Here is a 15,536-nt window from a genome sequence, read left to right as displayed (position 1 = left end):
TTTCAAACTCATGACCTAGTAGGTAGCCTATGACCATCGTTTCAGAACAAAAAAGCTCATTCACAGATTCAGAGTAGGTAATTCCCTAGATTCTAGCTCAACAGAGGAAAGCCAGTTAACATAAGCCTCGAATCAAATTTAAGCTAATGCAAATACTTCAAACCAAACAAGTTATACATCCAAAGGCTCTTGCACCTAAAATAAATCTATGGAATGAATGAAGTCTTCTTGTAAACAAAGACACAAAATATTTTCCTTTGACTGAAAAAATAGACTACTCAAATCCGAAGTATAAAAGCATTGATTGCTGCAAGGGTAATGCCACTCAGATTCCAGCTGAAGGACCATCATGATTAGAAGCAACTTCCACAATTAAGTTCATCCATGCTCAAACTTTTCAATTCATGATTCTGAAACCACTTAACACAACTTCAACGGCAGTTTACAAAGAGCACAACTGCTCTGAAATTCAGGAGTACAACAATTTCAGCATGCAACCACAGATTGTAGGTGTGCAGAACAAACGTAATCATATCCAGAACAAGGGCACAACAATTTTAACTTCCGAGGAAAAGGGAATGGTTCTCTTGTATGTGCAGTGAAAAGACCAGAGATGTGGCATTTCCCCATAGTTATAGAGAACAGAACATCCATTATGACTCAAAATGAAAGGAAAAAGAACGCAAAGGACAGCAGCAACTCCCTGGTAGATGACATTATCAATTACAAGAGATCAATATTTTGTGTCCACAGACCATAGAAATGAATCAACATAACTTGGAGATTGATGAAAGCAAAAATACACTGAGAGAACTTTTCAACTTGTAACAATATTTCTTATTAGTCTTTCAAATCAAACAAGCAAAATATTTAGGAACTTGAGGTCATAAATTGTACAGTCTAGGACAAAAGAGGAGCATCTGCAAGAACAAAATTTGCCTTCTGGGAATTCAGCGTATACCATAGAGGCACTGATATGAAACTCTTAGAACAGAGAAAGAAACCACATGCGCATAACAACAGACAATTCAACTCATATCTGGGAATAAAGGTGACAGTCAGGATGGTGATGAAACCTTGATCAGTTCTGATTTTCAGTTGAAATTCACAAAGGATTTTCCAACAAAGGACTATCAAAATCACGAAAGTACAAGGAAAATAACAAAATCCAGGATCTGGCAGGAGATCTGTCTGCTTTGGTGAATAAGGAATTGACTAATCTCTGTTGCAGCAACTCCTACAGTTATTGACACTCAACAACTGCTTCAGCGGCTCGACGAGGCTTGCTTTTCCTTCTGTTCCCATTACTCCGAAAACCATTATACTTGACTGGTTCACCAGAAGCAGACAAGGTTCCGTTGCCATTTTCCTCCTTCCCTGAATCAATCTTCTCCTTTGGTAGAGAATTTCGTCTCCTCTTTTTTACATTGTCTACAGAAGAACTTTTACTCTCTTTGTTAGATGATCCAGTTTTTGTGTCGTCACTGTTTTCCAACTCTATTTTCTCAGAACCTTCTTCATCCATCTCATCTTTAAGGAGTTTCTGTGGTCTTCCCCTTCTCTTCTGAGCAGGAATTTTTTCTTCCTCCCCACTTTCATCATCATTGTTAGTCACTGTTAGCTTCTTTCCCTTTCCTCGGCCTCTACCCATTACGCTCAAAGAACATCAAACACATGATACATACATCTGCCAAATGAAGAGAAGCATTTAAAAATCAACACTAACCTCTAGTTTCTATAGTAACATAGAATCACAAGAATGCATGCATATTTTGTGAACACTGGAGAAGAAATTAAAGAAAATAATTTAACAACGTATCTTGAAACTTCATACATATTCCACTCCTATGTAAACTTTATGTATACTCATATAAAAATGCTTATCAATTGAGAATCTTCCTCTGTTTAACAAGTTTCAACCTGGCTATAAAATCATATTGCCAATATGAAGAGTTACTAAGGGAGAAAGTCAATGTGACAAGTTGCAGAAATAGAAAGGATTATCTGAAATGCCAATTCAGGTGGTAAGCTGCTGAAATGAATATCACAGGTACATCCTTTTAATCAACATCTGATTAAGTAAAAGCATCTCAAGCTAATTTAATATTGAAAATGCGAGTACAATGAAACTGTCAAAAGATTAAAGGAAAAAAAATCCTACCAATTTGGAATAGACCAAGCCGAAATCCACATTTAAAAGAGTACAAAATTCTACCACAAACCTTAAATTACAACTGTTACCATGTCAAAGACAGAATTTTTCCCAGGTCGGATAGCAGAACTCAACAGTAACAGGTCTAATCAGATCATTAAGCATATGTACAAAATCATCTACAAATTCATCAAAGAAAAGCTAATAACTTGAAGCAAATTGTAATAGCCCAGATCCATAAATTCAGTGCAGCTAAGGAACTATATAACCCAGAATCCAATTCAACACAATTAATTTCGCTTCCAGAGTCTCCAATACAAATTGAGCTCACCAGTTGCAAGATTAGAAGACCCATTGGTGAGAATCTCCCAAATCTTGAGATAAAACTCCAATCCACCAAGACCCCAGATGAACTTTTTCTATGACAAGCTGTTAACAGCTAGGAATTGAGCAAAATGGATTGAAATATGGGTTTAGGATGAAAAATAGCAAAAGCCCAGATCAAGAAACTCTATTAGTAGTTACGACAAGTATGAACAAGAAATAGATATTGAAATTTGATGGGAAGAAGACCAGCTCAGAAGTGTGAGAAGATTGGTTTCTGCAGGGTTGGTATAGAAAGTTAGAGACAGTTGCAGTTCAAAAGTAGTGTACTGTGCAATCTGTGTTGGATATTCAGTGTATGTGTGACTGTGTGTTTGTGTATGTGTGCGTATTTCTTCGACGTGGCGTGTGAGATTGAGAATGGATAAAAAGCGAAGGTGGAAGGGGGTACGCTCGGAAAACAGGAAAAACAATTAATTTTGTTTCCAAATACCAATTCAATGATTAATAGCTAGTTTGGGAGTTTAGAATAGAAAAGAAGAGAAGAGAAAGGGTAAGTTAGAAAAGAAAAGAAATGATGGAATTAATATTCTTTGAAAGTTTTAATAAAGAAAAGAAGGTGAGTAGGTTTTTTTTTTGTTTGTAAGTTGAATACAAATTAAAAGAAAAGATATTCAAATAAATTACTTTACAAATATGTTCTTTCTATAAAGTGAAAGGAGGTGTTTTGGTGAAGGTTTTGTAGCGGGGGCACTCATTAAAAATTAAAATTTTTTGTATTGAGATTTTGAAAGTAGTTTTGTCATATTCGAGAATTCACTAGGACTTTCGCACTTTCCTTCCCTTTTTGACCAATTTTGGGTGGAAAGTTTTTCTTTACTTGAAGAGAGATAAAATCCTTCCGAATCTTTTCTTTTCCTTCACATTTTTGCTCCCAGATAATGGAAAATTTTATTATCCTTTCAAAACCTTTTTGCTCTTTTCATTTTCTTACTCCCAAACTAGCTACAAGTGATTTTGAACAACTAGTAATGTATTAAGTATACACTACTTTTTACGTTATACCACATATAATATGAATTCAAATTTTTCAAATCATGCACATATCACACACATTCAAAGTTGTTAGTATAAAAAAAATTAATATTTATAATATGTTAAGGATAACTTTTTTATGCACTATTAGCGTATAATTTTTTTTTACACTGACAAGTTTAGATCATATTACATAACATGAATTCAAAATTAAAATTCAAATTATATATATGTGACATGACATATAAATAAAACTATTAGTGTAAAAAAATTACTACATTGTTAATACATAAAAAAGTTAATCCATATATTAATATGGGTTTGGTTAATGAGAGCACTCATTAAAAGGCATTCAAGTATTAAAATTTTCTGTATTCACACAGTAAATAAGGGGATTGGATCCTCTCTTATACATTCATTCTCCGGCTTTTCGCGATGTATATTTGGCCAAGGAACACATGTATGAACTGATTATCACCGGTTGGGATTGGTTTTACTAACTATGCTTGTTTAACTTTAGTTGGAGAAGGTGCAGTGAAACATCACTAACTAACGTTGGAAACCATTGTTTTGAAAACCAAACCGAACCGGACCATGGATCGGGTCATAGGTCCGGTCCAATCCGGTTCATATCTCGGGTTGACTGGACTTAAAAATCTGTAAAAACCATTTAAACCGTGTGAACCAGATTGAATCGTTGAACCGGTTGCTTTTTTTTTTTTTATCTATTAAATTGAAATATATATATATATATATATATATAGAATAGGTTTTTCTTAACCCTAAAGACTAATTATTAAATGTCACATCCACTCACTTTTTTCTCATTTTTTGCCTCTTATCAAGTTTGCATCCCTATTTTCTATTTTCCTGACTTCCTCTAAATTCCAAACTTTTTTTTTAAGTTGCAATCTCTAAATTCTAAAAACATAAATTAAAAATTTAAACTCACAATGTCTAACTCCCATGGACGTGAATTTTGTATAATTTTAGAATATTGTGGTATTTTTGGGTTGGATTTAAGATTATTTTTTGGTAGATACAAGTGAGACTGAGATAAAATTTATTTGTTGCAACTTATAATTTAAAATTTTTATTTGTGAAAATCTAAATTCTTTGAAAATATTAAACTTTTCATCATATAAAGTCTTAAATTAGTCCATTGTATGTCATATTTTGTACATATATATTTATATAAATTATTTTTTAAAACATTCATTAAACTAGGATTGAATTGATCCGACCGGTTAAATCGTGATCCAAACACCTTATCAGTTCAATCAACGGTCTGAGTTTCAAAACATTAATGGAAACTAAAAAATTTCAACTTCCATGCTTATCTATTCCAATTTCTGTAGGAATCATCTTGATGATTGTTTGTCAAAAATGAGCACCTAAACATCGCTCCTTTATTCTTTTCGTTGCTTGTATTTCACAAGTAGATAAACACAGTTCACGCTTCCCTATCTTATAATCTACACTAAAAATTAAAAATATTTAGTAAAGTTTTTTTGTACTCCTAAAAGTGTTGATTTAATTGGACTTCAAAGAAAAAAAGTGAACGTGTAATACGAACTTCCTACAAAATCATATTGTTTATGTAATATTTGGCTAAATTGGTTAGAATTAGTTTCATAATTAATTGTTGAATTTACAGTTTTGGCTTTAGTTGAACTCATTTTTGCACTTTTTTTATTACAATTGCCACTTTATACTCCCTAATAGCATTAGTGTATAGTCTAAACTAAAAAGGTTCTATGCTAAAATAATTTTCATTGAAATTAGTTTTTTTATTCATGTATGTTGAAGTAATTTTTTCATCGAAATGAGTTTATTTATTCATACTTGTAAAAGTTTTATCTAATCTGAAAAACTTTTCAACAATTATTTTTATAAAATAGTTGAATTTACCTTAGTAAGAGAAAATATACTATCAAGAAATTGCTTAACATTATGAAATAGACAAGTTGCACTATTGTTTAAATACCATAGTTAGTAAAATACAGGATGGCTGTATAAAATATAGGATAGGTGTAATACGAAATATAGTAAGTACTTTTATTATACAGATTTTTTTAATAGTCCAATTAAAACTTCGATACAACAATATGAGTTTGGCAAAATTACATATATAAATCCCAACATGAATAGGATGAATATATTTTAAAGTTCCAGAACTAAATATAAATTCTGTATAATTTTTCAAGGTTATACTACATTAATATTACTTTTAAGTCTTATTCTTGGATATCAGAAATTAAATTTATGAAAACTTTATTACTTTATTGTGTTTATATGTACAACTCTGTAGTAATAATGATATTTTCAAGTTTCAACTGAATTTGAGTAAACCATTTAACTCATTCAGGGTTAACTAATTTTATGTAAACTAAAATTTGTATGCATGGCATCCATTTTTTTGATATGTATATGCATAATATATATGTGTGTGTGTAATATACTACACTGCAAAAAATTACTTTTATTACCTAAATTATTGATTTAATAATTTTAGTTTAAAATTAGAAAATTTTTCATGGTTCAAAATCACTAACTAGTTGTATTAAAAAGTTAGTATAGTTGATGCCAATTTTTCTTGCTAAAAGAAAATTTACTGTCCGTAGGTGATTTTCTACTATGAAATAGCAAAATTGTATTATAGTCCGAGAAAAGGAGTTTTTATCCAACGACTTACCAATTTTAATTAATCAAAAAAGTTGAAACCAATCCAACTTTAGATAATGGATTAATCTTTCCTACACTGACACTTTATGCACTGTCAGTATTTGATGAATGACAACTATGCAAAATTTTAATGTGAAATTGAATTTTTACACGTGTTATAAATTCAACGATGATAGTGTATGCACTGTCAGTGTTTATAAGATTTATTCTTAAATAATTCAAATAGATGAATAGATCTTCATTGGTGAAAGAAAATGTATTATTGAGAAGTGATTTTATGAGTAATGAGAAGTGATTTTCAATAAATGTATCATCAAGATGTCATTTTAAACTTCCAAATAGCACAATATTGCCATTGTTATATGTTGGTGCATTGGGGCGCACTATTTGCTGCGGAGGGCTAGCATGGGACAGTTCTAACGAATAGCATACGCATGGTCGGGACTCGTCTGGGCAGGTGGGTAGAGGTGCTATCGAGCCGAGTCGAGCTCGAGTAGCACCATACTCGAGCTCGAGCTCGATCAAAATTTGTGCTACTCGATCTCGAACTCGAGCTCGATCGAGTAAAACAATTTGAATTCGAGCTCGACTCGATGAAATAAAACTAAACTCGAACTCGACTCGTTTGAGCTCGAGTAAGCTCGAGTAAATATCAAGCCCGAGCTACTCGAGCTCGAGCTCGAGTAGCTCGGGCTTGATATCTCGAGTTTTGAAATAAATCTATAATTTTTTTTAAAAAATATATAATATAATATAATATAAATATATAATATAATATAATATAAATATATAATATAAATAAAATATGAAAGCTCGGCGAGCACTCAAGTACTTATTTCTTGAGCTCGAACTCGACTCGTTAAATTTAACGAGTAGCTCGAGCTCGATTTTACCAAGCTCGAGTCAAGCTTTTGATCAAGCTGCTCGCGAGCAGCGAGTAGCTTGACTTGCTAGCACCCCTACAGGGCTGGAGCTGAACCAAATAGCTCGGCTCGAGCTCGCGAGCTACTTGGTCAACCGAGCTCGAGCTCGAGCTGCTCGTTAGTCGAGCTCGATCTTGGAAGCTACTTGGTCAACCGAGCTCGAGCTCGAGCTGCTCGTTAGTCGAGCTCGATCTTGGAAATATGATACTCGAGAGCTCGACGAGCTCTATCGAGCTTTTTATAATATATATTTTAATTTTTATTATTATGAAATATCAATAATATCTTTTATTTAAAAATATATATAAAATATTAATTTTTATTACTTGAGCTTGATTAGGCTTGATTGAGCTCGAATAAGCTCGATTGAACTTGATTTGAATTAATTACATTTAATTAAACTCGAGCTCGAACTCGAACTCGAGTTCCATAAATTGATGTCGAGTTCGAGCTCGAGCTCGAATTTTAAAAGCGTGACGAGCTTGAGCTCGAGCTTAGTTATTTTGCCTCGAGTCGAGCTCGAGTAATGCACTACTCGAGTTCGACTCGACTCGACAGCACCCCTATGAGGTGGGCATGCGCATGTCCTCATCCTGCCTTAGGTTGTACCTATATGTTCTTACAGCTCATTATAGTTAATACACCGAGAGTATGCCTGGAAGCTTTGAATTGATTGCGCTAAACCATGCACCACTTGTCTCTGGGACTAACAACGATGGCTCCTATACTGTGGTATAGATTTACAGCGGATTCTCGATGGTTGCAGCTCTTTTTGAGTTCTTTTTCTATAATTGCAAAAAGAACCCACTATTCCGGCAAGAAGAAAGGGTTAAGAGTGGTATTAATGCAGTAAAATCTTGAAAAATTATAGTAATCTTATCTATATTTTTAGTTATATAACTTTCAAAAATAATTCATACTATTTGCAAAGAATTTCAATGCGAAATTTTGCTAAACTTACATTGTTGCACCGAATTTGTACTTTTGAAAAAAATTCTGTATAATGAAAGAGTAAATCTTATATATACTGATAGGATATACAGTATCCAATTGATTGCATGACACGTGAGCAAAATTTGAATTTCAAATTTAAATGTAGATGAGTTTTCATTTATCAAATGGTGATAGTGTATACAATATCAGTGTATAAAAGATTTATCCATAATAAAAGTGCTTATTATATTTTGTGTTATACATGTCCCGTATTTTACTAACTATGGTATATAAATAGCAGTGCAACTTGTCTATCTCATAATATAAAATAATTTCTTGACAGTATGTTTCCTCTTACTAAGGAAAATTCAACTACTTTATAAAAATAGTCAGAAAGAGTTTTTAAGATCAATTAAAACTTTTATGAGTATGAATAAATTAACTTATTTCAATGAAAAAATTATTTCAACTTACATGAATAAATAAAGTTATTTGAATGAAAAATTATTTTAGCAAAGAACCTTTTCAGTTTAAACAATGGTCGCTAATGCTATTTGGGATTACAAAGTGATATTTGTAGCAAAAAGAAAATGAAAAACCCAAAATTGTAAATTCAACAATTAATTATGAAACTATTTCTGACACAATTTCAGCCAAACATTGCATAAAAAGACTTGTTTGTAGGAAGTTTTATTACACATTCCTTTTTTTTTGGTCTAATTAAATCACCAACTTTAGGAGTACAAAAAATCTTTTGCTGAAAATTTTTAATTTTTGACTCTATTTAACTAGTACCAATTGGGCAATCATTAAAATGTACTTTAGGCGTTCATTTTTTGAAAATGTAAAATTAATTAGAAAAAATGCATAAATGCAAGGAAGAGTAATAGCTATTAGTGTGTGTGTATATATATATTGCTAAGTTAGATGTAATTTAGGTGCGTTTACGAGTGCTTGATAAGCACCTTTAGGAAAACCCTTAATTTAACATAAGATAGGGAAAGCATAAGCATAAACTATTTTATCTTTGTTAGTGTGTTTATCTACTTATTGAAATAGAAGCAACAAAAAGAATAGAGGGATGCCCTAGATGCTCAAATTTTTGGCAAACAATCATCAAGACAATTAATACCAAAATTGGGATAGACAAGTATGGAAGTTTTTATAAGTTTCTAACTTTAGTTGCTAATGTTTAACTACACCTTGCCCAACTAAAGTTAAACAAGAATAGTTCATAAATATCAACCACAACCATTGATAATCATTTAATACGCGTCTCTTATCCAAATACATCAGGGAAATTCTAGAGCAAGTGTACTAGAGAGGATTCAAGTCCGTATATGAGTTAGGTGTAAACATTTTAATTAATGTCCCGGAATACTTGTTAGAAAAACCGTATTAATATTATGAAGGGATAATTGCATTTGCACTCTTGAACAATTCTCACATTGCACTTTGCATCCTTAGCTGTTAATTGCAGCACTTAACTATCTTTAGACGCATGAGAAACATTTGAATTAACCCCTTCTCTCTTCCTTCTCTCTAGAAAAAACTTTCTAACTAAAACTCCTTTCAACTCTCCTATGGGAGAGAGATCAAATTATCTTTCCTCATGGGAGGAGCCTTCTCTATAGTTTTTTTTTTTTTTTTCATTTGTGTGAATAAAATCTTTCCTAAAATTTTCTAGTGAGAGTTTCTTTTCTCCTTAGAGTTTTCTTCTTTACTAAATTTTTAGTGAGAGTTTTATTCTCTTCTAGGAATTCCTAACGAGAGTTTTTGATACTTTTTTCATTTTTCTTTTATTAGATCTGAGTTTTTTCTGATTTTGATTATCAGGTTTGGAATTTTTTGGATCTATTCGGTAGATCTCACTGTAATATCTGGACTTAAAGTAGTTAATTAGCAGATCTGCCAATTGGAAGCATGCATAGATGTCCATGGAGTTATAATTATTTTATCTCATTTTTCAAATTTGGAGCTTTATAATGTAATTTTTATTATTCTTCAAATCTAGACTATCATTTTTTCAAATCTATTCTTTGATACCTATGTATGTTTGATGATGTAATTTCTGCCATTAGTGCAGATTTTAATGAATTATGATATTTTAAACAAAAAAAAACTATTTTTAACTTGTATAATTCATTAAACAATTTTAAATGAAACTAACTCCAGTGGAAAAGAATGATCATGCGATCCATATATCTTCAATAATCTTGGCTAACTGCCTAAAATACCCCGCAAAAGTAAGTCTCGCTCTATAATTCTTCTTCACTCCACCATGTCTCTTCGTTATTTTATCGGTAATTCAGTATCTCAACAAAACTCAACTTTTCCAATCTTTTCGTTTTTTTAGCAAAACTCATCATCTCTCAAAAGCTTATTTCTCTATCTCTCTTAAAGGTTAGATTTTCTGTCAAAGACAATTTTTTTTTTTTAAAAAAAAAGGAATCAATTGGAACGTTAGGCACTAATTTTTTATGTTCAACCTGGTTGGCAACAAGAAAAGGCCTAGAAATTGCCATCCTTAATTCTAGAAAAACTCATAATTTGAATGGGGATTAAGAACGTGATAGCGACTTTTTAACCCCATATCTGAGGAGGGTTAATAGAGTACAAGGCATCTGGCTCGATTAGGGTTGAGAGTAATTGATTCTTTGATAATCTAATGGCATGATGCAACTACTACCGCAGGAGAAGTGGTGGCTCGGGTGGTCGGTATTGAGGATATGACCATGGTGATGGCAATAATTAACGCGCGATGTTAGGGCAAAGTGATCGTTCCATGACTAGAAACCATTGTCAATGTGATGGGAAAGAGATAACTTGCATTTGGTACTTATTGTTGGTTTGAGAAAGTTTGAAAGTATAAGAGCTGGATGAGTTTCTGGTGGAAGGAAAAGAGTATTGCAAGGAATAAAAGGGTATTTCTATCAATCTATGGCCGGCCGACTCTGTTTTTATTTGCTGGAGTTTGGTCAATTGTAGGAAATTGCAAAAATTAGTAAGTCAAAGGCAGTTAAGTGCTGAAATTAATAGTTTAGAATGCAAACTACAATCTAAACATAGTTAAGGGATGGAAAGTGAAATTAACCCTATTATGTAACCACACACCACACCTTACGCTAAAAAGTTATATATTAAAATGCCAATATCATCCCTCCTACTCAAACTAGAAAATACCATCAATATAAAAGTTTGCAAGGGACAATGTTGGCATTTTACCAAAAATTGCTGTAACATTATAATTTGTGCTTGTTTGTTTTCATATGTTATTATTTGGGAAAAAATTGTTTACAAATTTCATAAATACGTTTCTAGTCACCTTTTTATATTTGCAATCCTCTTTTTATCAATCATATGTCATATTACAAAAAAAAAGGAAAGAAAAAAGAGTGGCTTATAAGGACTGTGTGTGTGTGTGACTCTTTTGTACTATTTAATGAGTCTCATCTCACGGAGCTAGTACAAGAAATAAGAGTGGCATCTTCCCTTTGGAAAATGGAAAACAAAAATAACACACAGAAAAAAAAAATGGTGACATAGACTCATAAGTTGGAATTTTAACACACCTGTTTTTGTAGCATAGCACAATTATAGAAAACTTTTAGGTGGTACTGAATTAGTTTATTGGTATCATTTAAGAGTGATCAAATCATACCTTCCGACTTGTAAGTGTCAAATTTTAATATCTATTTTGCTATCTAAACACAAAAAATAAATAAATATAAACTAGGAGAGAATTTGTCTTGTACCCCTTCACCCAAAACTCAATTGGGTTTTTCTTCAAAAGTAGTTTAATATTGATGCAGTTGCAGCAAAATAAAAATGTTAACTTCTGGGAATGGATGTATTTAATTTTTCAAGTATCTAACAGTTAAGGTAAAAGGAATGTTTTCGAGGAATTATATTTTGATGCCAAGTTAAATTTCAAATTGCGAGTACAGAGTAAAACATCAAAACCATTTTCTTCATGGAACTTACATGATGTAAGCTATAATGATAGTATCTTGACAATCCACTTCACCTAGTACGCGTTATATTAGATCATGATGCCAAACTTCAGCTTTCTTTTTTTTTTTGACAGCATAAAATTTTGTAATCCAAACTTTAGTAAGTATAATAATAAATATGTCGATCAACCATATCCATCATTTTATATTAATGGTTCTTCTATTCTATACACTTAGGTTAAAAGCTAAGGCCAATTATGATCTATCCCAAAGTTTAAAATAAACCTTATATTAATTATATGGACATGTTTAGAACATTAAAGAATCTGATCATCTTAGTCACTCCTAGGCCAAACATATTTTCCCAAGTATTGTCTACCTAGTTTGTCTAATGTTTACAGTTTATAGATTATAATTTTTTTCCTGAAACAGACAGTAGTCAAGTGTCTCAAAGAGGTTGGTTTGAGACAAAATATAAAAAAAATAAATCAGAATGCCATCTTTGATATTTAATTAAACTCAACTGAATTGGTTTTTCAAGCAGGTTTTGTTTTGCTAGTTTGGGCGAGAATGCATTTGAGGATGATAATACTGCGGAGCAATTATAATAGGAAGATTTGTAATTAACATAAAATATAGAGTCGACGATGTTATTTTTCCTAGGTTTATTTATTCTTTCTTTTTATCAATAAACCGGGTAACTCCTCAAATTCATACGAGTTAAAAGTCCTTAAATTTCACTAGAACTAATAAACTTCTCTTGTGCTAAATATTTCTACCTTAATTTTCCCAAATTTGTATGAGAATCGAAAAAGGTACAAAGTCTTTAGCTGTAGACTTGCAATTTGACTTTGGCATCTTATATACACTTTGTCGACTGAACAAAGAAAATGTCAATGATACTGTATTGATACAAATTGGTCTAATTATTTACTGAATGATACTTTACACCCATTCTTACACAAATATTTGGCGTATATCACTAGTTTGAGTTTTACATTTAAGGAATAAAAATTGAAAAAAAAAAAAGAAACAAAGTTTACTTAAGGAATTTTTTGATAAAACATTAGAAATTTTTCGAAGGAAATATATAAAAGTTCCTTATCCTTCAATTATCTTAGACCTTGTTTGGATTGTCACTTTTCATTTTCCCAAAAAAAATTTCATTTTCCGTGAACACATATTCCAATTACCTTTTTATCTCATATATATCAAATTGTTACAGTATATTTTTCTACAAAAACTTCAAAAAATATAAATCAAAATGAGCTTTTAATTTCCAACCATATTTTAGATTTTCTAAAACTACACAAATACTTGAATACCAAAGGAATTCATTGTGCCAGAAGCAGGCAAACATTCATGAAAAGTGATTGCATTTTCAATACACTAGCTGTGAAACAGCATAATCTTTTACTCCCTAGGTAATGGGTCGGGTTATTAGGTGAAAAGGGGCCAAATTTGGGAAAGTGGATCAAACTTAAATGGGTTAGATTGTTGTAAAAGGAGTTGGTCCAGGTGGTCTCAGGTTCGGTCATTTAATTGGGCTAACAGTTGATTTTAACGTGTGGACCGAAGGGAATTTGGGCTTTGGTTTAATTATTATCACTTCTTTTGAACAAAACCAGTAATGGGCTAGATAATTTAATTGAACTGAATGACTTATTGTACATACTAAATTTTTCCAAATAAATGTAGTAGACTTATTTCACAGACCTTAAAAATTAAAAGTGTAGTATTTTTAATGTGGGCCTCACACTCGATCCTAGGATCTTAGGCCCAATTTTTTACACACATTCTTTGAGCAAGTTTGAAAGTCCAAATTTTATTATAATAACCTATTTTGACAAATAAACCTAATAACAATATCAAAAGTTCAAGATTGTTTCTAAATCCAAACTTGAATATAAAGAATTGTATTTCATGATGGACTTAAGTCTAGATCCATACCTCAAATTCAAATTTGACCTAAATTAATATAGGCCATCTCTACAAAAGCAAATGAATAAATAAATAATACTTATTTCATGGGTAACCAAATTATGGCACTTTCTAAAAAGGAAAACTTTCCAAAACATGAAATCTTCTATTTTGGAAAACTATTCAAGTACACTTAAAGGATGTCCAAACATATTTTTTTTAAGGTTATTTAAGATAGGATTAGGGACTTTAAGGATAAGTGAACTAATTAAAGTATAGGATTAATCTTATATACACTGTCAGTGACTATCACTATTAGATATATAACATATATGCAAAAATTGAATTTTAATGTGCAAAATTTGAATTTAAAATTTAAAATTTGTTCATGTATTATCTATTCAACCGTAATAGTGTATACATTGACAGTGTATATAAAATTTTTTCTAAAGTATATATGTTTTTTGTTATAGGTTTAAAGTAAGTCAAAGGACATGCTAAGAACCTCTTCAAACGAGCAATTTGAGGTAGCTGATGCATACCCTTCTATGTTTTTCGAAATGCTAAATATGAATTTTCTCACATGAACATCTTACTTTATTATATGTAAAATGAATTGTGTATACTTATTTGAAGTACTTTGCTATGCTATGAAATATGAATTGAGTAGTATGTTATCATGAAATGAAAGAAAGATGCACGTGATGTGTGAAATCAATTTGAGTTATGAAAAACTCTGAACAGTTATGGAATAGACGATAGGAGGTATAATCCTATCATGTTATGATGATCAAATAAAAATTAGGAAAAATGCTTAATCGATTATAGATGGTCAATTGTGGCCGTATGCCCAATCGTTGACCTATATATGAGTAGAAAAAATAAAGATAAAAAAAATGTTTGATCTAGTGCCCTTTGAGAAAGGTTAATCTCTGAGCTGAATACTCATAAGTTGGATATTACTTGTAGTTGTTTATGAGCTATGTTTTATAAAATGAGATGATATGATTGACATGTTATATGATTTACATGAATTTTCGATAAATATGATCATGTCAGGTCACATGTTTTTATATCACATTTGACGAGGTCCATCTCTACAGCCTGCGGGAACGAGTACTATATTGGATAGAGACCACTTTTGCTCATGCCACTCACTTCTCAATGAAATATGTATTTATAATATATGAAACGATGCCAAAGGTTTTCAAATTGATACATGCATGTGGGATTGCGTGATCAAATTTGCAAATATATGGTATAAACAGCAATATGATCTGGCAACTGAATAAGTGCGCTATTTGCTGAACATACATTGTTCAACCTATGTTTTCTTCATTTTTCTTATAGATCAAGAAGGCAAAATCGGGTATGTTTAAAAGATAAGAGAGAGGTAAATAGACAAAGGTTTAAACTCTAAGAGTACCGAGTAAGGTGTTTAGCAAATATATTAAATGAAAAGTATGTATTTCTTTATTAATTTTAAGTTTTAAATTTTAGTGAATTTTTTTTAAAGTTATGTTCATGAAACCTTGTATTTGTGGGAGTAAGATCTCACGAGTATGGCGTGCCACATTAAGTCTAGAGACTCGGATTTGGGGCATGACGCTA

The 15,536-nt window shown here is 31.5% G+C and overlaps 1 protein-coding gene across 1 annotated transcript; it reads right to left on the bottom strand.

Moving 5' to 3' along the window:
• Window positions 1-1,008: 1,008 nt before the first annotated feature.
• LOC113700863 (uncharacterized) lies at window positions 1,009-2,861 on the bottom strand. Its single transcript, XM_027221299.2, has 2 exons — window positions 2,484-2,861; window positions 1,009-1,687 (listed from the first exon to the last, which is right to left on the bottom strand). Exon 2 carries the CDS (start codon window positions 1,649-1,651, stop codon window positions 1,244-1,246), a length of 408 nt encoding a protein of 135 aa, XP_027077100.1. The 5' UTR covers window positions 1,652-1,687; window positions 2,484-2,861; the 3' UTR covers window positions 1,009-1,243.
• Window positions 2,862-15,536: the final 12,675 nt, after the last annotated feature.

The sequence above is a fragment of the Coffea arabica genome, chromosome 1e (genome assembly GCF_036785885.1).
Source record: "Coffea arabica cultivar ET-39 chromosome 1e, Coffea Arabica ET-39 HiFi, whole genome shotgun sequence".
NCBI lineage: Eukaryota > Viridiplantae > Streptophyta > Magnoliopsida > Gentianales > Rubiaceae > Coffea > Coffea arabica.
This window is presented reverse-complemented; position numbering and strand designations above follow the sequence as displayed.

Excerpts from the sequence above, each read along its gene's own strand:
- LOC113700863 (XM_027221299.2), bottom strand. The coding sequence starts at position 1,651 with ATGGGTAGAGGCCGAGGAAAGGGAAAGAAGCTAACAGTGACTAACAAT.